This window comes from Phoca vitulina, unplaced genomic scaffold (assembly GCF_004348235.1).
Source record: "Phoca vitulina isolate PV1807 unplaced genomic scaffold, GSC_HSeal_1.0 scaffold23, whole genome shotgun sequence".
NCBI lineage: Eukaryota > Metazoa > Chordata > Mammalia > Carnivora > Phocidae > Phoca > Phoca vitulina.
In genome coordinates, this window is record NW_022589726.1 from 23,933,665 (window position 1) to 23,956,992 (window position 23,328).

Here is a 23,328-nt window from a genome sequence, read left to right on the forward strand (position 1 = left end):
AGCTTTGGAGTCAGCTCGGGATTCTAGAGCTAGATGGGCCAGTTAGACCTGTGTGAACTTGGGCTAATTTCCTCAATGTCTGAATCGGGGATTAGGATGGTCTGCACCTCTTAGGAATGTCGTGAGGATTAAATAAGAAGCCATCTGTGAAGGGCTTGTCCTGCTGCTTATGTCTCAGCAAGCACACAGTGACTGGGGAAGCTGTCATCATGACACCCTTTGCCCCCATTTGAGACCACAGCAATTGCGTTTAGGGGCTGAGCTGCTGAAAGGAAGTTATGCCTACAAGCAGTCCTGAAGAAAACCACACAGTGCAGTGAGCAGGCACTCATCCTGAACACTAACTACCTCTTCCCTCCTTCTCCCCCCGGTTCTCCACACAGAAGCAGCCCTTCCTTTCAGCCTCCACGTTGATGCTTACACTCTCGTTCCAGGTTGTCAACTAAAACCCAGATGAGGGCTGAAGATCCTCCTCAACTCGAGAACCACGGGTGTCTAGTTGCAAGAGGTTGTAGCATCATGGGTAAGACTTGAGCATAGACTTTCAGTTGAGAACTGAACAGCAATCACTTCCTGGCTTCCCCCTTCACCGCATTCTGTCTTAAATGAACAGGGACAATTCATCCTCTTTGAACCTGCTTTCTTGTTTATACAGAGAGGATAATACTTAATTGAGTGGTTGGAGGGATTAAATGAGATAATATTTACATGTAAAGTGCATAGCACAGTAGAAGTTCAATTCGTTACTCTTGAATCCAATTCAAGGAGTAGAAGTTCAATTCATTACTCTTGAAACCAATTTAAAAAATGCTAGGTAACTGCAGTCCTTGGGGTGCATAGAAACTAGCAAATAAGTTGATCAAAGGATGAGCTTGAGATCAGATGCTCTCCAAACAAGTATTGGTGAATATACATTCTGCCTAATAAGGTAAAGATTTCAACAGCCTTTGGTGAATATACATTCTGCCTAATAAGGTAAAGATTTCAACAGCCTTTACCTACCTTGCCTGTTCAGATTTCTTTCCCTTTTTTTTTTTTTTAAGATTTTATTTATTTATTGACAGAGAGAGACAGAGAGAGCGAGCGAGCACGAGCAGGGGGAGCGGCAGGCAGAGGGAGATGCAGACCCCCCCCCTCCGCTGAGCAGGGAGCCCCACATGGGACTCGATCCCAGGACCTCGGGATCATGATCTGAGCCGAAGGCAGACGCTTCACCGACTGAGCCACCCAGGCGCCCCTCGGATTGCTTTCCTTATTTATCAGAATTATTGTGTCAGGCAAGGTGCACACTACTTAAAATTACTTAAAATTAACTCCATACTGAATTAGCTTCCTGTAGGAAAGAAAGGGGGAAAGAACCAACTTTTTGAGGACCTGTAGAATATTGCCATGATGTGGGTACAATTAACCCTCTGTTTTACGAGTTGGGAAGACAGGACTGGGACAAAAGTGAAGCAGGTAAGGCAACAGTGTCAGAGGCAGAATTCGAACGCAGGTCTGTCCGAGGTAAGCTACCATCATTTCGCCCCCTTCTGTTTGCACTGAATTTTTTATTTCTCAGGTTTATTCAAGAACATGCCTTCTAAATAGGGTTCTCAGGACGCTATTGCTGAACCAATGAAAACCACTTGTTGCCATTTGAAGGGAAAAAGGATTTTAGTTATCAGGGGTTTGAAATTTGGTTGTCCTTTAACTTTTCCAGCAGTGGTTAAAAAAAAAAGCGATGGCTACTCCGTTCGGTCTGCCCGCTTGAAACGCTTCAGGTAGATTAATTTTTGAATTATGATTCACCTTTCCTTTCCTGTTTTGATGCAACACGGAGACTGAACGATTCCTGTCAATAAAGAGCTCGAGTTTCCACCCCGCAAATTCGCTCTGTAATGACAGCCCAATTGGCTGAGGCGCAGGTGGGATTTCCTGACGCCATTTTAAGGAAACACAACTCCCCTGCAAGGAAGTGCCCAGTTAAAAGGGTCTATGCCTGAAACAAAGAGTAAGCAAAAGATAGGGAAACGGGCCCAGTTGCCCAGTCCCCTGCATCCTGTTCCCTCGCTCCCCGCTGCCCCCGGATTTGGAGCGCTCCTTCGCGCCCAGGCAGGTGCGCGCTCCGAGCTCGGCAATTCTATCGGGTCGCGTCACACCCAGTCCCCCAAAGAGAGCGCCACCGCACCGATCTCGGGGAAGGCTGGCGAGGTCTGCGGGTGTGCTGGATCCGGAAGAGGGGAGGCACCTCCCACTGCGGGGTAGGGACAAAGGGTTTCCAAAGGTGCCCGGGCGCCCCGCTCCCCCAGCCACTGCGCAAGCCCCCTCCCTTCCCCCACCAACCCGGGCCTTCTCCGTGCGGTCCCCGGAGCCAACACACCGCCCCAACGCGGCCCGCAGCTCCAGACACTGCCAGCAATTCGCTGGGCTGCGCGAACCAGCCACTCCCGCGGCCATCCTCACGCTGCGCGCTTCCCACAATGCAACTTCCCTGGCTCCCTCGGCCCATCTGCGCTCTGGCGTACCCCGAAATGCGGCCCCATCGCACAGCCCTCCTCTCCTCCGCCGGCGCCCTCTTAGTCGCTCCCACTTCCATCCCCAAGGGCTCCCGGTCTCCAGCCGCCACCGCAGCCGGGTTCTGGGCCCGCTGCCGGGTCCCCAGGAGGGCGTGGGGCAGGTGTCCAGGCTGCGCGCCGCCTCCTCTCCTGGTGCCACCGTCAGTGCACCCAGCACACGCACGCCCCGCAACCACTCCCTCGCCCCTTCCCCGATGCTCAGTCTCCGCCAGCCGCGGTCGCTGCATCCTCTGAGAGCCGCAGGAGGGAATTCGCGAGACGCGGCCGTCAGCAGAGACACCATGTGACGGGCACCGCTCACTGACAAGCAGCTTTGGTTAAAAAGCGGGCGCGCGGGAGGGGAGGCGACGGCGCGCGGGACGCGGGACGCGGAGGAGTGGCCTGACTTTCCCCCTTTAAACCATCACGAGCCATGGAAGCGCAAAGGCGACGCGCCCCCCAGTAGGAGAATGACTGCGGTTCGAGACCCTCCGTGCCAGAGCGTGTGGATGTAAGTGCGAGGCTAGCGAGCAGCGTGTGGGTGGGGGTTGGCGGTCGAGGGAGATTCTGATGCAATCGGCCCGGAAAGGAGGAGGAGAGCCAGAGAGCGCGGGCTGGGGTGGCCACGCCGCTCTGCCTGAAGGTCGCTGGGAACCTCCGCCCTTCACCTTCCTCGGAAATCCGCCACCGCGCGCGAACCCTCCCCGCCCAGCCCTCGCTGACGGAGGCCACCTTTTCCCCGCGGAGGCAGCCAGACCGTGACACAAAGGACATCACACGGCCGGGGGGAACCCCGGAAGGGCGGACACCTGGTCTCCTTTTGCCACTTTTCCCTTTATTGCCCAAGGTAAGGCGATTCTGCTTTTCCAGGGGGAGCCCAGGGAGCGGTGGCAGGGAGGAAAGGGATGTTTTGGATGCGAGTGGAGGTGGTAACGTACAAGTCACCCAAGCGGGCGTGGAAGGAAGGAGTGAGCGGTTCTACCGGCGGCGTTCGGATTTTGCTTGTATTACAGGAAAAGTCCAGATCCTCTGTTCTCCGAACACACGCGGTAGCGTAAGGCGGCGTAGGGGCCCCAGATTTCACCTTTGCGTGGGCTGTGGCTTACTTTTTGGTTCTGTTTTCATAGCGGCAGAGTGTGGCACGCGATCTGGTTAAATGATACTTAGGGTCGGGGACCACGCGGGTCTGGAGGGAGAGTGCAGCGGCCGAGAGGGCGCTACTGCATACCCGAGGAGTGTTCGAATCCTGGACGTTTGGGAACAATTTCCTGCGTCCGCAGGGCCCAGAGGAGAGCATGTGATGCCCCCGGGGGTGTGCGTGGGGCCGGCTGGGGCTGGGGGGACTGGGCGCCGCGGGGGAACCGAGCCGCCGAGCGTGAGTAAACAGGAGCACGTTTGCAGCCCCTTCCTCGAGCTCTGCCCCCTCTCTCAGTAGCCTAGAGTAGGAGGATGCGGGGGGAAGATTACTAAAGGAAGCTGGCGGGGATTCACTGTCCTTTCCCGCCCTGAAGAGGTGCTTTCCAACGTGAAGAAGGGGAGAAAGAGAAGTGCTGTTCTGAGAGCTGGATTCCGCGGGAGCTGGCGAACAAAAGGCCACCGCTCGCGCGGGGCCCGGGCGCGGACTGCCCTCGCCTCCTCTCCCCTTCCCTCCTGCGGTCCCCGGCGCCTCGCTCGCGTCCCTAAACGTGGCCACAAAAGGCCTTTGAACTCGCCGCGTCGGTGCCGGGAGGAAAGCGCTCCTTCGCCCTAGTGCGCCCCCTATTGCCCCCCACCCCCATAACCCACCTCCCTGAGCGTCTGGCTCCTCAGCACCCACTGGGACCCCACAGGTTACGGGGCTGCCTGGGCGCTGCTTCCCTGCGGAGCCGCCCGCCCCTGGGTTTAGGGTGAAGTGTATTCGGAGGATATACAAGAGCATATGGCGGCAAAAGGAATTTCGCGGTCACAGCCTCACCGCATTTCGGGATGCCTTTCACAGGCTGTCTCGGGCTTGGGAAGGTGGTGCTACAGTTGAGAGCCCTTTGTGTCTCTCTCTGCGGCTCGGACCCAGTTTTTATAGCACTGTTTCGTGGAAACCTTACCGCCGCCAGGATCACGTACTTTTTCTCAGACGAATCCATGGTGATGTATGTAGTTAAGAGTGAAAAAGACCCCAGCGCTAAGAAACGGTATTTATTTGTATGCGAAGGGGGTTTGACATCTCTGCAGTGGAGTTAATTTTTTTTAATATAAGGGGGAGGAGAGAATAAGGCTGTGGTTTGCAGACTGCGGAGAACAGCAAGGCTGTAATTTGTCACCTTGATGGAAGAAACTGTGCAGCAACTCGTGCTTTTTCTGACGTCAGAAGGACAACGGAAATAAAACCTGAGCTAGGTGGCTGGCTGGCCTCATTGTTGAAACATCTCACGCTGGGTGGGTACTCCTGAAATCTATGCGAAACTGTCAAGATGAGGCACTGATCCTGGATTTTGCTGCCGCCCCAGCCTCAAAATGGCTTTACTCTTCTGAGTCCCTTCAATTCTCAGCATGTCACCTTAGGTATTTAGGAAACTTGCCTAGTTTGGTTTGAGGTCTTAAAACCTTGATGAGGTGTGTTCACCCCCCTCCCCCCCCAAATATTCAATAAATATTTCCTACTGAGGACTTATTATATGGAACTAGATAAAGTTCGTGCTTCTGTGGAGTTTCCCTTCTCCTGGGGGAAAGAGACAATAAATGCACATATAATGAATTTCAGGTATTTGTTAGGGTAAGGGAGAAATAAAACAGGATCATGTGATGGGGGAGGGCACTAGAAATAGATGACCGTCTAGCAGGGCCTGTGTGGGAGGGTGACGTTTGTCCAGAGACTAGGAGGCCAGGCATCTGTCTATTCTAGTCTTGTATTTTTCCTCCCTCTGGGTGATACTTGCAGGCGAAAACCAATCTTACTCATTATTGTTCCCCTAATGCCCAGCACAGAGTAGCTGCTTAATAAATGCCTCTCAGATTGAGACTTTAGTCATCTCGTTCACTTCTTTATGCTGCTGTTGACTATCCCTTCCTTTCTAGATCCCATTATTCCTCTTTCTCCCAAGCGAAGATGTGAGAGGTTTCTTTACTCTGCTTCTCTTTCCCTCTTACCCTCTCCCCACTTCTGAGCAGTTACCAGGCCCTTGCAAATGCCTCTCAAACCTGTCTTCTCATCTCCATTCCAACTGCTCAAGTTCAGGTCCCTGTCATCTGTCCTAGACATGGCAATGCAAGTCGTGTGCTGGGATACAGGGATCATGAAGCAGATGTGGAGATTCCCTGAAGAAACCAGGGCTTCACACAAGCACAATACGTGGTGAAGAGTGAAGCAGAGAATTCATGAGGTAGAACAGCTTTCTAGTTGCTCTCCTCGGGTACCAAGCCCTGCTCCCCTAATTCAGTCTCCACACTTCCATGGGATCTGTATTTCTAAAACTCAGTTTGCATTTTTCTAGTGACTTTGCTTCTAAAAACCTTCAGGGGGTTTCCCTGGCCTAAAATTAAAGTCTCGATTCCTTAGCTGGGCACTCAGGACCCTCCACGGTCTGACACCTCTTCTCTTTCCATCTTTCTCACAGTTCACCCTGTGCTCTCCCTGTGGCTTTTCTGCTTCAGTATGGGTGTTGATTCTGGACTAGAATGCCTACTGTCATTCTGTGTAGTTGTGAAGGCCTAGCCCAAATGCCTCTTTTCTCCCTTTTCAAATCAGTGTTCACTGATCATCTCTTAGCATTTTCATAAGGATTTATCTTTTACTTTTTGCACTTTTGTCACTCCAGGTGATGGAAGGCGGGAGATGAGGCACAGGCTGGGTTCCAACTTACCAGCCCAGGGACACTGGGAAGATTTTCAGCATCTCTAAACCTTAGTGTTTTTGTTTTTAAAGATTTTATTTATTTATTTGAGAGAGAGAGCTGGGAGAGGGGAAGGGTAGAGGGGGAGGGGGGAGGGAGAGAGAATCCTCAAGCAGACTCCCTGCTGAGTGTGGAACCTGACATGGGGCTTTGTTTTTTCATTTGTTAAATGGGAATGAAGATAATGGTGATGGTGGTGGTAGTGGTACCTATCTTACTGAGTTATCCTGAAGATTTAATGAAGATAATGGTGTGAAGCGCTTGGCACTGTGGTAGCACTCCATATATATTGAATTAAAAGGGACTTCAGGTTTCTCATCTATCAGAGGTGGTGGGAAAGTTGATCAGTAAAGTTCCCCTTACCTCCAATATTCTGTGCATATTTAATCATTTAAAATACTTTTCTGAAAATAATATCTTAATGGAAACTATGAAGGGTGATGTGGGGGTGGGGGGAAGGATGTGTGTAGAAGTAAGCACTTTCAAAATCGCATCATAGACTTCAGAAAAAGACACCTTGGACCACTGACCCTAAACCGCGTCTTTTAAAAACAGTTACACTTACTTCTGAAATTTGATCACATTATAGTCATTGGTTTTCTAGTACCCACCTATGTGTTAGGGTTACTTAATAACAGTAAAGGAATTCAGTGATCAGGAAGGCCCTGTGTTTGGGGGAAACTTTGCAAAAACCAGGCTTAAAATCAAGGAACTCTGCCTCAGGTAGGGTTACAATGTGTCTTCGCCAATAATTAGCTGGGTGCACTTGTGCAAATCATTTAACATTTTTATGCCTCATTTTCTCATTTGTCCAATGCTAATAAATAGTGTCCAAGCTGCCTAACTCACAGAGTTTTGAAGATAAATGAGAACAGAGCTGAGGAAATCCTTGAACAAGCTAAAAGAAGTACTCAAGATGATAATCATCTGGAGTTAAATGTGCTGCTAATCCACAGGTTTAGGGGACGAGTTTAGATTAATGATTCTCAACTCTGCCTTCACATTAGACCCACTTGGGGTCTTTTATTTTTATTTTTTTATTTACTTTTTTAAAGATTTATTTATTTATTTATTAGAGAGAGAGAATGAGAGCGTGCAGGAGCAAGTAGGGGGGAGGGGCAGAGGGAGAGAATCCAAGCAGGCTCCCCACTAAGCCCAGATCCCATGATTCTTGAGATCACGACCTGAGCCAAAAACATGAACTGGACACTCAACCCACTGAGTCACCCAGCCACCCCCAACTTGGGGTCTTTTAAAAGCTGCCAATGCCCAGACTCCATTTCCAGACCTTCAGATGTAGTTGGCGTGGGGTGGAGCCCAGACTTGGGAATATTTTTAAAAACACCCAGGATGATTCTAATTACAGTGGCTTAGATTCTAAAGCAAACAAAATAAAGTCAGAATTTAAATGAAGACCTCCATATGTTGTTTGATAAAGTCTAAGTTATTCAGAATTGTGAGCTTGACTGACTTTTCCCCTGATTTGACTAAACCAACCAGTCGTTGACATCATGGAACCACAGCCTTAGGTTACAATTCACAGCCTGGATTTTCCCAGGCATACAATCCTGTCCAGTGATACAGCCGGGGCCACATGAAGATTTAATGTGTGGATCTCAGTTTCCATCTTTTAGGAGTGATGAAGAAGACTGGAAAAGAAAGAGACAATGGAAAGGAGAAGGAAAGGGATAGGCTCTGACCCAGGTATGGGAGGAAGAGGCTCTGAATAGGAGAGACAGGACAGAGCACAGAGAAAAAGTCGTCTTTGATTTATGGAACTCGTTTAGTTGAGGTTGCACACTGGTGGCTAGAAAGCCAAATAAAGCCCGTGGGTACATTTTGTGTGACCTACACTTTCTTTTAAAATTGTTTGGAATTAGTTGTCGATATTTAAACATCTGATTCTCACTTAAAATCTGGATTTCTGGCATTTCTTTTTTTTTTTTTTAAGATTTTATTTATTTATTTGAGAGAGAGAAAGCAACAGAGATAGTGAGAGAGAGCGAGCACAAGCAGGGAGGAGAGGGTAAAGCAGGCTCCCCGCTGAGCAAGGAGCCTGATGCGGGGCTCTGGGATCATGACCTGAGCCAAAGGCAGAGGCTTAACCGACTGAGCCACAGGCGCCCCGATTTCTGGCATTTCTTGGAAAAAAAAAAATCGAAAGATCTGGCTTATTCCTACTGAAATAGGTGGGATATGTGTTCTCCAGTTTCTTACGCCCAGTCTGCCTTGCTCATTTGTCACACGTACCTGGGCCCTAGTTGCATTTGCAACCCTTAGTCTACATCTATCTGTAGATGTTAGGACTTGCTGCACATTCGAATCCCCTGTAGAGCATTTAAACTATCCATGCTTGATCCCACCCTAGACCAATTAAATCAGAAACTGCTGTGTGTTAGGTTTTTTTTTTTTTTTTAACTCTTGAGGTGATTCCTCTGTCTATGTCTAGAACTGAGGACTTCCAGCCTAGGTCACCTATTCAGAAGATTTGTCCACAAGCCCATTTCTTATCTCTGAAAATGATCCATTAAGAAACATTGGATAGAATCATAAATTCAGAGGGTTTTAAAACTGGAGATCTTTGAGAGAACATTGGTTAATCAGAATTTCCTATTTTAAGGTGAGAAAATAGGCCTAGAGGGAAGAAAAACTTGTCCAAGGATTATTACATCATTTGATATTGGGACATAGTGTGTTTTATGTTTTCTATTTCCATGCAAAGGTAATTTTTTTTTAATAAATGATCCTCTTTACATGCACCACTTTGTGATGCTTTAAAATTGCCATTATTTCTGTTCTTTCTTGAGTATTTTGTTGGGAGCTAGCTATCATAGCTTAGCTAAGCCTTAAAAACAAAGAAAACCCCATCCAGTGTTTTTAGTTCAACAGCAGTTCTTGATCAAAAACATCATTAGAGCAAAAACATGTATGTGCAAAGAAAGAATTTTCTCAAACTGTTCCAGGCTGTTTTCAACTCTGTGTTTTTAGTAGTTATTTAAATCTGTGAATTTTCAGTTGATGAGGAAGATTTTTAGTTTTGTGGTATCCACACTGCTCAAATACACTCACTGTTCTCATTTATTTAAGCATCAAGGGGAGGGGATTTTGGAATTTTTTTTTTTTTTTTTATGTACTATACAGTTTGTCCCATATCCAAAGTTACAGATTGACTTCGTTAACTTCTGGAGTTTATCAGTATCTTCTGTCTTAGAGAAATCAGAGTCGTTTTAAAACATCTGAATAAGGATAGGTTAATTCCCAGACATCATAGGCTGGGCATATTGATAACAGACATTTGAAAGATCACATAGGAACCAGAAGAGAAGGGGAATTCTGGAGCAATGGGTGCAGGTGTCGGGATACTGTGAACAAGTTAGGATGCAGGGGTCTACCTGTCCCAGGAAGTGAGCAGCTCATCTCCCTGCCCCACGCAGAAATATTTGGTACTTATCCCCTGATGAGCTTCCTTTAACCTGGGGCTTCTCTCCCTTGGCACTGCTGACATTTGCAGGCAGATAACTGTTGTGGACTGTTGTGGACTGCCATCCTGTACATTGTATAATGTTTCACAGCATGCCCCGACCTCTCTCCACTAGAAGTCTGCAGCATCCCCTCATTTGTGACAGTCAGAAATGTCTCCAGACATTGCCAGAATTGTCCCCAGTAGACAACCACTGCTTTAATTAATTCCACTTTCTCTGGACCTTTAGAAATCATGCCAAGAATTCCTAAACATTCCAAGCATAGTGACTGTGATGTTCATGATAAATACTTTACACTTATATAGGACTTTACAGTTTTAAATGTATTTTTACATAATTCTCACATGCCCAGATTAAATGTAAAAGGAAGTAAGGGGCACACTTCATGAAGGAGATGAGGCTATTCATGTTGCTTCCTTTATCTTCCCATTTCTATTTTGTTTTCCTGAGAAAGTGTGTTTGTGAGGATCGTTAATATATTGTCTGCAGACAGATGATCATAGCTTGCTTTTTAAATTTAGTCATCATTATTATTGTTAACGTATTTGCTACTACCATGTGCTAGGGAGCTATGAGGTCTATGACCCCTGTCTTCGAGGAGTTGACATTCTAATTACGGAGGATGATAAGTACACAGGAAGACTATTAACATATATAAGAACCCTTGTATAAGCCAATGAGTAATCTATACAAAAATGCTTGAAGAATTCATGACAGGTAAATAATCAATCATGGGTTGGTCATTGGAGAGAGATAATCACAGAGAAGGTTGGTTTGAAATTAAAAAAAAAAAAAAAGCATGAAAGCAAACAAGCTGGGCTCTGAGAGAATGTACTTACATAGGAATGGGCTTTACAGGAACGGGGAGGGGAGCATGTTCAGGGCCAAAGGAATGGTGTGAACAAAGCAGAACACTGTATGACTAGATCCATTGAGGGAATGGAAGGTTCAGGAGGAAGGTCATCAGAGAGCAAATTAAAGAGATAATTATGAGCAATCTGGGATTGTCTTGTAAGGTTCCAGAGATTAGACTTCATCCTGTAGACATTGGGTGGGAAATTATGATTGGCAAGAAGAGAAGAGCAATGTGCCAGACATGTATATTCAGGAACACCCTGACTCTGTAGGGGGGGAAGGTAGGGTCAGCAGGTAGCATGGGGGAAAGCGAGTTAGGATTGTGGGCAGAGAGGAATGATGGGCAGGGAGGGGACATATGAAAGAATGTTGCGGGGGCCTGGTGACTGATTAGATATTCAACCGCATTAAAGCAATACCCGGGCTCCACGTCTGAGTGATGAGGAGAAGGAACATTATCTTTAACAGGAATAGCAAAGCTGATGCGTGAGGTCAGTGCTGTGTTCAAGTAGGCATGTGGAGTTTGAGGTAATGGCGAACATCCGCATGGAGAAGTCCAGCGGGCAGCTGGCGTATAAAAAGAATTTGTGGAAATTTTTCTGAGCAGGAAGGAACCTGAGAGAGCCTCTCTCCCTCCAGCCTTCTCATTTTACAGCTGAAGAAACATGTGACATGTTAAGTGACTTGATCATTATCAAGTAGTATCTGTGAGGGAGATCCTATTTCATAATGCAGAGGAATGCTAGTTTTATAAAGTGAAAAAGACTGGGGAAAAAAATCTGAAAGATGCCTTTGTGGGATGAAACCTGACACTCCAGGCTTGAAACCTCAGAAAGGAAAGAAGCTGGAGTGTGCGCCGGAAGGAGCGGCCCCTGCACTACCCTGCAGGCGGGAGAAGCAAGGCGGCTGGCAGGCGAGGCCTAGAGGCAGTGCTCCGGAGCCAGCTGGTGGGGGTCAGGAAGCCGTGCTCCCTGCCTGCCGTGGGAGGAGCTGGAGAGAGTGGGAACTGAGAGAGCGCCGCCCGCCTTGACGAGGCCGTGGTAGCAGTCGTCGCGGGAGCCTACGAGACCCCGCCGGGCACTGTTGTAGGTGCTGCCCACGGACCCGAGCGAGGAATCTTGATAATGACTGTAGGAGGTGGGTGTTCTTCATCTCCAGTTTACAGATTCAGAAACTGAGGCAAAGAGAAGTTAACCTACTTGTCTGCGGTCAACGGCTCCCAAATGGTGGAGCCAGAATTGGCCAGTTGAGCATGATTTCAGGGGAGCGATGAGGCCGGGAGCAAGTTGTTCAGGTTGTTGGCAGTAAAGGGCCGGTGCGGGGCGGGGGTGGTATTTCAAGGTTATAGACAAAGTCGCTTTCGAGATACCGAGCTGAGAGTGATTGGTGAAAGTCAGGGAAGCGCGAGGAGAGGAAGTGGTGATACAAAGTGCTAGCAGAGCTACCACAACTTGCATTTGGTTAAGCCGGTGAGTCTTGAAGAAGAAGAGAGAAAACACCTTGAATTTGAGATTGCTTACTGGTTCCTAGGCTTTTCAATACTAAAGGCCACTTTTATTATTCCCCACCTCCCAAAGATCTTTTTCAAAGATTTTGAGTATCAATTTTAAGCTTTTGGGTTTTTAAAAACTGATGAATCACAGACCTGTACCTCTGAAACAAATAATACATTATATGTTAAAAAAGACAAAAAGATAGTAGGAAGGGAAAAATGAAGGGGGGGAAATCGGAGGGGGAGACGAACCATGAGAGACTATGGACTCTGAGAAACAAACTGAGGGTTCTAGAGGGGAAGGGGTGGGGGATGGGTTAGCCTGGTGATGGGTATTAAAGAGGACACGTACTGCATGGAGCACTGGGTGTTATACGCAAACAATGAATCATGGAACACTACATCAAAAACTAATGATGTAATGTATGGTGATTAACGTAACATAATAAAATAAAATTTAAAAAAGTTTTTATTTAAATTCAATTTAGTTAATATATAGTGTATTATTAGTTTCAGAGGTAGAATTTAGTGATTCATCAGTTGCATATAACACCCAGTGCTCATTACCTCAAGATTCCACACTTGGGTCCGTGGGCAGCACCTACAACAGTGCCCTCCTAAATGCCCATCACCCAGGTGCCCCAATTCCCCCACCTGCCTCCCCTCCAGCAACCCTCAGTTTGTTTCTTATAGTTAAGAGTCTCTTATGGTTTGCCTCCCTCTCTTTTCATCTTATTTTATCTCTTCTTCCCTTCCCCTATGTTCATCTGTTTCATTTCTTAAATTCCTCATATCAGTGAAATCATATGGTATTTGTCTTTCTCTGGCTGACTTATTTCACTAAGCATAATACCCTCTGGTTCCATCCAGTGGTTGCAAATGGCAAGATTTCATTCTTTTTGATGGCTGAGTAATATTCCATGATGTGTGTGTGTGTGTGTGTGTGTGTGTGTGTGTGTGTGTGTATACACACACACACTACATCATCTTTATCCATTCCTCTGTCGATGGACATCTGGGCTCTTTCCATAGTTTGGCTATTGTGGACATTACTGCTAAAAACATTGGGGTGCAGGTGCCCCTTCGAATCACTGTGTTTGTATCCTTTGGAGAAATAGCTAGTAGTGCAATTGCTGGGTTGTCAGGTAGTACGTAGCAATACAGTGTATAGCCTTTCTCAAGAAACAAGAAAAGTCTTAAATACACAACCTACCTTACACCTAAAGGAGCAGGAACAAGAACAGCAGGAGAAGAGAAATAATACGGATCAGAGTGGAAATCAATAATATAGAAATTAAAACAAACAAACAAACAGTAGAACAGGTCAACGAAACTAGGAGCTGGTTCTTTGAAAGAATTAATAAGATCAATAACCCCCTCGCCAGACTTATCAAAAAGAGAAAGGAACCAAATAAATAAAATTATGAATGAAAGAGGAGAGTTCACAACAAACATGCAGAAATACAAACAATTATAAGAGAATATTATGAGCAATTATATGCCAACAAATTAGGCAATCTGGAAGGAATGGATGCATTCCTAGAAACATGTAAAGTACCAAAACTGAAACAGGATGAAATAGAAAACCTGAACAGACCTATAACCAGACCTATATTGAAGCAGGAATCAAAAATCTCCCAGCAAGCGAGTCCAGGGCCAGATGGCCTCCCAGTGGAATTCTACCAAACATTTAAAGAAGAATGAATACTTCTTCTGAAGCTGTTTCAAAAAATAGAAATGGAAAGAAAACTTCCAAACTCATTCTATGAGGCCAGCATTATCTTGATCCCCAAATCAGACAAAGACCCCACCAAAAAGGAGAATTACAGACCAATATCCCTGATGAACATGGATGCCAAAATTCTCACCAAGATACTAGCTAATAGGATCCAACAGTATATTAAAAGGATTATTCACCACGACCAAGTGGGATTTATTCCTGGGCTGCAAGGGTGGTTCAACATTCGCAAGTCAATCAATATGATACATCACATTAATAAAAGAAAGGACAAGAACCATATGATCCTCTCAATAGATGCAGAAAAAGCATTTGACAAAATACAGCATCCTTTCTTGATAAAAACTCCCTGCAGTGTAGGGATAGAGGGAACATACCTCCATATCATAAAAGCTGTTTGTGAAAAACCCACAGAGAATATCATTCTCAATGGGGAAAAACTGAGAGCTTTTCCCCTAAGGTTAGGAACACAACAGGGATGTCCACTGTCACCACTGTTGTTCAGCATAGTACTGGAAGTCCTAGCTCAACAATCAGACAATAAAAAGAAATAAAAGGCATCCAAATCGGCAAAGAAGAAGTCAAACTCTCACTCTTTGCAGATGACATGATACTCTATGTAGAAAACCCGAAAGACTCCACCAAAAGCAGAGTCGCAGGATATAAAATCAATGCACAGAAGTCAGTTGCATTCTATACACTAGCTTTTGTTTTAGTTGAAGTGTAATTTATATGTGATGCAATATCCAGATTGTAAGTATACTGTTTAATGAGTGTTTACTACAACTTTAATATATTAATTTATTTCCTGGTTTTATTACTCAAAGAAATATAAAATTGCCAGTCAGAATTTAGGATCATCACACCAAGTTAATGCAATCTAGCCCAAAGCAAGGATACCTGACATTTTAGTCAACGTATTTGGCCTGTTTGAGGCCTTTTGAAATACAGAAAAGCAGCTCATAGATTCATATTATTACCATCTAGGAGCCAGGTGATCCAAGGATCTCAAATGGGTAAACCGGCTCAGTTATGGGTAGAGATGGCAGGAAGAATAGGACCATCATTGGCCTTAGGCCTAACACTTTCTCAGAACTACTGACGTAGCTACCATAATTGATTCTCAGCCGTTGAGCTAGGAAAGGTTTAATCTTATTAGTTTTACAGAATAAAAAACCAATAGTGATTCATAACAATTTTAAAATTAAGTGTGTGTGACTGGATATTATTGATAGGAAGGCATTACTGCTATTTTTTTAGGTTTGATAGTGATCTGGTGGTATTGTTTTATAAAAGTGTTTTTTTCAGAGATAAGTGCTGAAATATTTATAGATGATAGGATATCTGGGATCAGCTTTAAAATAATTCTCTGTGATGGTGGGGGTTAAACTTCAACAAGACTGGCCTGAATTGATAATTGTTGAAGTTGGTTCATGGGGGCTCATTTGATTCTGTCTACTTGTATATATGTTTAAAATTTCCCATAGTAAATTTAAAAGGGGGGAAAATAAAATGACGAACATCAGTTAGGGTTTAGTTGCATGTAACAGAGATCTTTCTATGTATGTTAAGTGAAAGGGATTTAATACAGGCAATTAAGTGCCTATAAAATTGTCAGAAGAGATGGCAGGGCAGGCCTTAGGCTGGGCCTCTAGGAATAATTACTGGGATGCCACCACTTAAACTTGTCTGCTAAGGGAACTGCTACTTGTGCCTCCATCCTGAAGCCAGGGAACCAGGAAGCCAGTTTCTCACTGTCTCAGCTGCATGCTCCAGGAACACATCATTTGAGCCAAATCTGATGATCAGGAATCCATAGCCACAATTGTTGGTACCAGAGCCATCTGCTGCACCGGCTAGAACTCTACCAGCAAAATGGATGCCTTGCCCCCTACCCCCGCTCTCCAGTTGGTGGAATCTAAATCATACCTAGAACCCTAGCTGCAAATGGGAAATGTAGCTCTCAACTTTCCATCTTCTACAGAACTGGACTAACAAGTAGAAACAAATACTGAGCAGGCCAATCCACTCTGAAGTATATTAGCAATTGAAATTGTATTTATCCCAAAAAGTGATTTTTGACATTGTTTAAGTTACAATATATTCTTTGGTTTGGCTTTCCCTCTACGGTATTTTATTTTATTTTTTTATGTGTTTTTCTAAGTAGGTTCCATGCCCAGCATGGAGCCCAGTGCAGAGCTTGAACTCATGACCCTGAAATCAAGACCTGAGCTGAGGTCAAGAGTCGGATGCTTCACCGACTGAGCCACCCAGGCGTGCCCCCCTACAGTCTTCTAATCAGCGTTTACGAAAGCTGTAAAAACCAAAGCTGTAAAACTACTCAAGAACATGTACCTTGCTCCCTCTGCTCTAGCTAGGTTCATCTGAATGGTCATGCAAGGCCTGTGCTATTCCCAATACAAGTGATGCCTTCCCAGTCCCCTGGTCTAAATCTACCTGTGTTTAGACATAGTTCAAGTCCTAACTTTGTGAAACCTTAGCTGATTGCTCCAGGCCCCATTTTTTTTTTCCTTCCTTCCTTCCCTCCTGCCTGCTTGCCTGCCTGCCTTCTGTATGTAGGTATATCTCCGAAATCTTTCTGGATTTATTCTTTGTTCTGCCATATAGTTGGGTCTCTATCATGCAGATATTTTATGGTATACTGTCACTTTATATGGGATGGTCTTGCTTGCTTAAATAGGGTGTAAGCAATGTAAGGCTAGATGAGTTTCTCTGTATCTTCTCCTTTGATATATAACACTATGAATAGTAGAGACTTAAGTCTTTATGTTGGTACTCTTGGTAAATAAAATGTACCAATCAGCATACCGAGATAATGCTTGCTTAAGAGGACCTCACAAGATTGTGGTAAAGGACCAAAGTTGTGTTCTGTGCCGATAAAACTTTAATTTGTAACCCATATAAATGTTGAGAGATTGTAATTATGGTTGGGCTAACATCAAGATCTTCACACAGTGACCCTGTTAGGCCTTTTCATTAATTGTATTCTCTGATAATGGCCTCTTATTTCAGTGAAGGTGTCATTCTTTGCTTCTTGAACTCGACCTGCACTTCCTGCCCGTGCCGTTGACCATGTTCTCCTTCACTGAGAAGTCTCAGCTCAGGCCCCATCTCCACCCATCAGTTTCTCGTCTGCCAAGCAGGGTGACTGTCCAGAAGTAAAGGGTTGGGTGTCAGTTTATGGCACAGTCCAGCAGATAAGCAAGCATTTGCAGCGATTGTGTAGACCCGCGTTTACTATCTCGACGTAACTCAGGATAGGAGATCGTATCTTGTTAAGCAAACAAATATGTGTTAAAAACTCTATGGTATGATTTCCACTTTTGTAACCGCATACCTGTTTTTTACTTGTACTCACTCTTTTCATTTTACAGATATTTATTGAGTGCCTACCGTGTGCCAGGCACTGTATCTATGTGCATAGAAAGGCCCTGGAAGGTCAAAGGTCATACTCCAGGCTATATATCAGTATTTACATATATATATACAGCGATCATCTCTGTGTGCTGACATAACAGGTGATTTTTTTCTGTTTACTTGTGTCCCCCTTCATTTGCAAACATATATTTTCTAATTTTTCTACAAAGCTTGTATTATTTATTAATAAGGAGCTAATATGTTTTTAAAAAACATTTCTGTTCTCCAAAATGCTTATCATGTAATGCTACATGAAGAAGAGTAGGTTAAAAACAGTCTAAAGTGCCAATGTTAAAAAAAAAAGAGAGGAAGAGAGAGGGAGCAGAGAGGGGGAAAGAAAAAGAAGGAAAGGATAATGAAGAAAAGAGGAGAGGAAATACATCAGAGTCTAACAGTGGCCCAGTTTGGGGTGGTGGGATCTTTTATACAAGGCCTGTTCTAATGATTCTATGGTGAGTATGTATTAGTTATAGAATAAGAAAAAAAATTTCTTTCTCAAGGACTGATCCAAATGTGACTTTCCTGTGAAGCTGCCTCAGATTCCCAAATTTGACTTTTTAAACTTTGAAATCCCCTCAGTAAATAGATGATGAATTGAATAGAGAGGAATTTCTAAGTGTGGCCTCAGCTTTGGTGAGAGGTGTCACTAACTTTGTTAACTTACCCCATCCTGCAGTTTTCATTTCCAAGAATGAGTTAGATTTCAGAAAGGTTATTTCATAACAATAAAAATGTATTCTAAAAAAAGGGGGGGGATATTAGGACACAGCAGCAAGACCACGTGAGGACACAGAGAGGAAGCAGAGCCATCCACAAGGCCTCCGAAGAAACAAAACTTGCTGACTCCTTGCTCTTGGATTTCTAGCCTCCTGAACTATGAAAAAAACTTCCCAGTTTAAGCCAAAGCAAAAAACATTTTTTCTATGTGATTAACTTAGTGCTGTTATTTGCCTAATACTGACATAATTTTAGTGGCCAGGATGTCCTCTGTTCTTTTTATGCTTTTGCCTTTTTGTCCATTTATGTAAATGACCATATATGTATGTTATTTGCACGCACACACACATACACATATATATTGATACAAAAGTTTAGATTCAAACAGTAGATTCCAGATCTATTATGAGTCAGCCTTTCCTCTCCTCAGAAAATTTTTGTCTAGTGTCCTATTTCCTACCAGTCTGTAGAGAGGAAAGGACTCAGCCCAAACTGCAAACACCATCCACTGACTCACCTTCCCACCAGCCCCGTCGTATCACTTCAGACTGTGAGGAAGCTGTCCAGGAGAGAGCCAGTGTGGCAAGACTGCTGGATATTACCCAGTCTAGCCCATCTGGGCAGCTTTCATTAAGGCGGCCAACAAGTAAGAGTACATGTTAGTGCACTGCAACTGTTGTCCAGTAAAGACAGGTTGTAAACCTTTCTGCTGTGTGAAGGCGCTGAGAACAGTTAGAGATGGCCCGGTTGCTAGCACTCCCACCCTGGCTAGAAGAATCAGCCCTGAGCCACCAGATTTGCCTTTGCCTGGGAGACGGGGCGCTCGACTCTCCTGGCCCTGGCTTCCTGCCCTCCAGGAGAGGCCCTGCCTGGCAGGAAGGTGAGGCTCCCAGAACCTGAGGTATTAGGAAGTATTTTCTTTCTTTTTTTTTTAAAGCCCATCTTCCCCAGTGCTCAGTGAGAGTGTCTTCACCAGCAGGGGACAGAGATGCCCCCCTCTCTCTGGGGGTGTGTAGGAAGCTCCAGGCCCCCACTTCAGGATCCATTTAACCTGGCCCCAGACGGCGGGGGCAGTCTCTAGCACACCCAGGGCCGCAGGTTTAAAATGTTCTGTAATTGGCTTTTTCTCCAGGATTTCCCATCCATGCCTGGTTTTTAGGTTTTTCCCCATCCCCTCATTTGGGGGTCCAGACTCAAGAGGACAGGCACAGGGGGAGGACAGGCACTAGGGGTCCCCAGCACTGGGGGAGTCTCCCTGTTGGAAGTTGTAAAGGATCCTGGAACCAGGGGAGTTTCATGCTAGATAGAAGTCTATATGAACAAAAAGGAATACTGTGTGGCCTGGTTGTGGGAAAGAGAAGAAAAGTTCTAAAAAATTATCATTCTAAGGTACTGTCTATGTGTCCTGAAAACTGTATCAGTTAGCACAATGCTTCTTGGGATTTCCTAGGATGCTTAGCTGGGCACATTAGAGTTTTGACTCTTCACCAGGCTATAGTCAGCTTATGGAATTCAGGATCAGACAAAATGCCATCCAAAGGGGTTTGCCATTGGCGGTAAAAAGAAAAACTTATTGGCGTTCTACTTCATTCTGTGGTCCCCATCCCCTCACCCGAGCTGACCCTGGTGGGGCTCCTGTACTGACACAGGCCTTGCTTCTCAAGTTGTGTCTAGCTCGTTTTGGTCGCCACCTGCTTCTTAATTTGTGATGCTGTGCGTCTGAAACTCTTTCCCCCCCTTATATACCATTGAAATCTAAGTCCCAGTCATCCGCGTCGGGGAGACTATGAACTCTGCAAGTCTTTCGTTTCTGGAGAGGAAATATAGTTTTAGGTGGATTAACCTAAATCCCCTGAGTATGAGTTTTTAATTCCCTAATTCCCTGACATAGAGTGATTTCATTGAAGAGATTGATTTAATCTCTTGCAGTCGATGGATAAAGTGTTTGCTAAATTTCAAACCACAGATTTGTCCTTTGCTGCTTGACCTCCAGGTTGCGTGGTTGATCTGTCATGATGCCGTTTATTGAGGCTTCGCATTTTTATTAAACTGGGATTGCTAAATCCGCGGTGCTTTTGTGTCTGTGTAGTCTGTACACATTCTAAGTGTGCCCTGTGATTGGATGCATTAAAATAACGGCATCACTTTCAATTTAAACACACTGTTTCATAAAAGGCATCTATATTGCCCGCAGTTGACATGGTATTCCTATTAACATGCACACGATGATGGGACAAGACTCATTTTGTAGTTAAAATGGAGGGAGATTTAAAACAGGCATAAAATTTAGAGATAAGCCTCTATCACTTGATGTACAAAGATCGCCCTAATGCATTGGATGGCAAGATGGATAAGTTATCAGTAAGTTAACTCTTTGTTTACTTGTAATAGTTTATCTTTCATTGATGGTGATAGTCATATGTTTAATTATTTTTCATTGTGTTGTGTTCTAGGGGTGTCAAGCTTATATTTTTGCTGCTATCCATTTGTAATACACTCAGAGCAGAATTTGGACTAATTTTTTGACTACGGATACTTTGTAAACATGATGCATTTCAAAAGTGGACTTGAATTAACAGAGTTGCAGAATATGACAGTGCCAGAGGATGATAACATTAGCAACGATTCCAATGATTTCACTGAAGTAGAAAATGGTCAAATAAATAGGTGAGTATTTTTCCGCTAACACTCTCAATCCCATGAAAGAAATGTCTCTCAAATATTATTCTGGTTTTCGGTTATTCTCCTGAATTATTCATGACTAAAGTTATGCTCCATTTGAAGACGTAATTTGAATTTCTTATGTGACATCTGTTGGGCACAGTCTGTAATAGCAGATGAAGCAAATAGGAAAGCAATTTATTCATCCTTTCAAATCTTTCAATTGAGTCTAATAAAAATACATAAATACACTGGACCCCAACCAGCCCTAACTTTCCGAAAGCTCTGTGCTTGTGAATCAGACAGACTGCTGGAATCGCGCTGCACGCCGTATGGGAGCGTGTACCACAGTCATCTGCCCTAACCCACGTTGTCACCCACCAACAGCCAACACCCCCTTTGCCAATGATCCCATTTCAAAACTACAAGTACAGCATTACAAGCATCATTTGTAACACAAATTTTAAATAGTAATAACCAGAGTTGGGCCCCAGTGGCTCTCTTGAGAAACTATAGTAGAGAATTAGTACATGAAACAGAAAGAAAAGATAGCATGAGTCAGAGGAGGTAGGTGGGAGGCAGGTGGGAAAAATCAGCCCGCCAAGCTCTCAGCCCCAGCCATGTCCTCAGCAGGTCCTTGCAACTCTTGGGTCCTGTGTTTCTTAAGTTAGAAGAGTAGGACCAATGTCTTTTTTTTTTAAAAGTGATCTGGGCCATTCTCTGACATGACGATTTTGTAGCCAGGGTTTGCGGGTCATTTCACAGGAAGCTCTCCAGCTTGGGATTCGGTGATGTGGTTGGTGTAAAGCATGTAGCCTCCTAAAAGGCCAGGAGAAGAGAGTGGAGTAGGCAGGACCACTTATTAGAACGCCAACGAGGTACACATTTGGGGGGTGGTCAGAAGGAAGTTGGGATGGAGGAAGATGAAAACATATGTCAGCCAACCAGGCATCTCTGTGGACATTGTTTCTGGAAATCTGCTCTACGTTCTGATATGGTGTCCTAATGGAAGTCCAGCAGAGGACTCCGCTGCCACCATTTACCAACTCAGAAGTTCCAGTCCTGCCTCTTCTTCTCCCTTTTCCCTTCCTTGAATGTTCTTAGAGGTGAAGTGTGCCACCCAGACACTTCCTCAGTATCACCCAAGTACTATTCACTGTGTTGGGATATGTCTTATTGTTGGACTCAAATTTGCTTCTTGCACCCTTTCTGAGTAATTATCAATAATAACTACCATTTCTTGAATGTCAGGTGTTTTTACATATATTGCCATTTTTCCTTATGACATGCAAAGCTTTCTTTTGTAAATAAGGAAAATTTAAAAATACATTTTACAAATAAGGAAGCCGAGGCTCAGAGAAATAAAATAACTTGCCCAAGGGCACACGCACGTCTGTAGAAATACCTGTCTTTCTGCTCTATCCTGCTGCCTCCAATTATAATGCTGGGGCATTGAAGAAAAAGAGTCTTTACTAATTTTATTAAAATACCAGTGCTATTTTAAGCTCTGTGCACCCAGAGTGTTCTGCAGTCACTGCTGACCTCCACTTAACAGTGGATGGGAGTCTAACCATCTCACAAGTAGGACATTTTGGTTGTATAATGAAGCTTCATTCCCGAAGCAGTGCAAACCTTTGAGGACCTTAAAATGAGTCATTATACTGTTCCGTTTAGAATCTGAACTTGATCTTTAAAAGTTGTACTTACTAAACTAAGAATGTTAGGTTTTTGAGGAGATTACAGCTTGCAATAGCTGGAAGCACCCATTCTTGCCTGGGGCTTGGGCACCTTGCCTGGGTGAGCTCACTTCCTCCCAGACTGTGACTAAGGCAGTAAGCGGGGACAGCGGGTGTTGACCACTTGCTTTGTGGAATCTGGTTCTGCTACTGCAAATACACTGTGATGCATCTCTTTCACTGACATGAATTTTGCTTCCTTTCTGGCTCTAGGACAATTCAAATTAAAGACAGCATGTGACAACATGAAGCCAAGAAAGGCAAATAAAAAAAAAAAAAAGACCCCCATCATGATTCCTGCAAGAGCTACACCTAAATACTTCTCCCTCTTCTTGTGGCTTTTTCACATGGGTGCGAGGAAAGTAGGCTCAATTATAGGACTCTAAGAGAGCCCTCTGCCAGAACAGTGAACTTTTAGGCCACAGCACCTCTTTTTAGGAAGCTAGAGAGAATGTCGAAAGCAAATATTGATCTTTGCTTACCTGGCATGTAACTGATAGCTTTGCCAGGAAAGTCCCCTCTAGAATACTATCAGAATCACCTTTTTAACTTTAGTTAAAAATAGAGTAGAGCCACTTCGGTATTAGGACTCCTGCCCTTATTCCAGTTCAATTTGTTTTATTTCATGCCCTAATTTTTGGGTTGTAGCCGTGGAAATCTATACCTGAAACAGCAAAACCTTTCAAAATGTCCACTAGACCAGCACTGCTGATACTTTAATGTGCATACAAAACACCTGGAAACCTTGTTAAAATGCAGATTTGGGTTCAGGAGGTCTGGGATGGGGCCTGAGCTTCTAATTTCCA

General features: G+C 44.6%; 1 protein-coding gene across 5 annotated transcripts in view; it reads left to right on the plus strand.

Annotated features, from left to right (window-relative positions):
- The first annotated feature begins 2,505 nt into the window (after positions 1 to 2,505).
- The window catches only part of SLC38A1 (solute carrier family 38 member 1), a 63,505-nt gene continuing 42,682 nt past the window's right edge, over positions 2,506 to 23,328 (plus strand). The window contains exons 1-3 of one of the 5 annotated variants that reach the window (XM_032420372.1): positions 2,506 to 3,048; positions 17,366 to 17,509; positions 20,579 to 20,792. In XM_032420372.1, coding sequence (XP_032276263.1) covers positions 20,671 to 20,792 — 122 coding nt within the window. In that variant the 5' untranslated portion in view covers positions 2,506 to 3,048; positions 17,366 to 17,509; positions 20,579 to 20,670. Of the gene's footprint in view, positions 3,385 to 11,204; positions 11,878 to 17,365; positions 17,510 to 20,578; positions 20,793 to 23,328 lie in introns of those variants that run through there. The other 4 variants (XM_032420374.1, XM_032420373.1, XM_032420371.1 and 1 more) reach the window with 4 other exon arrangements.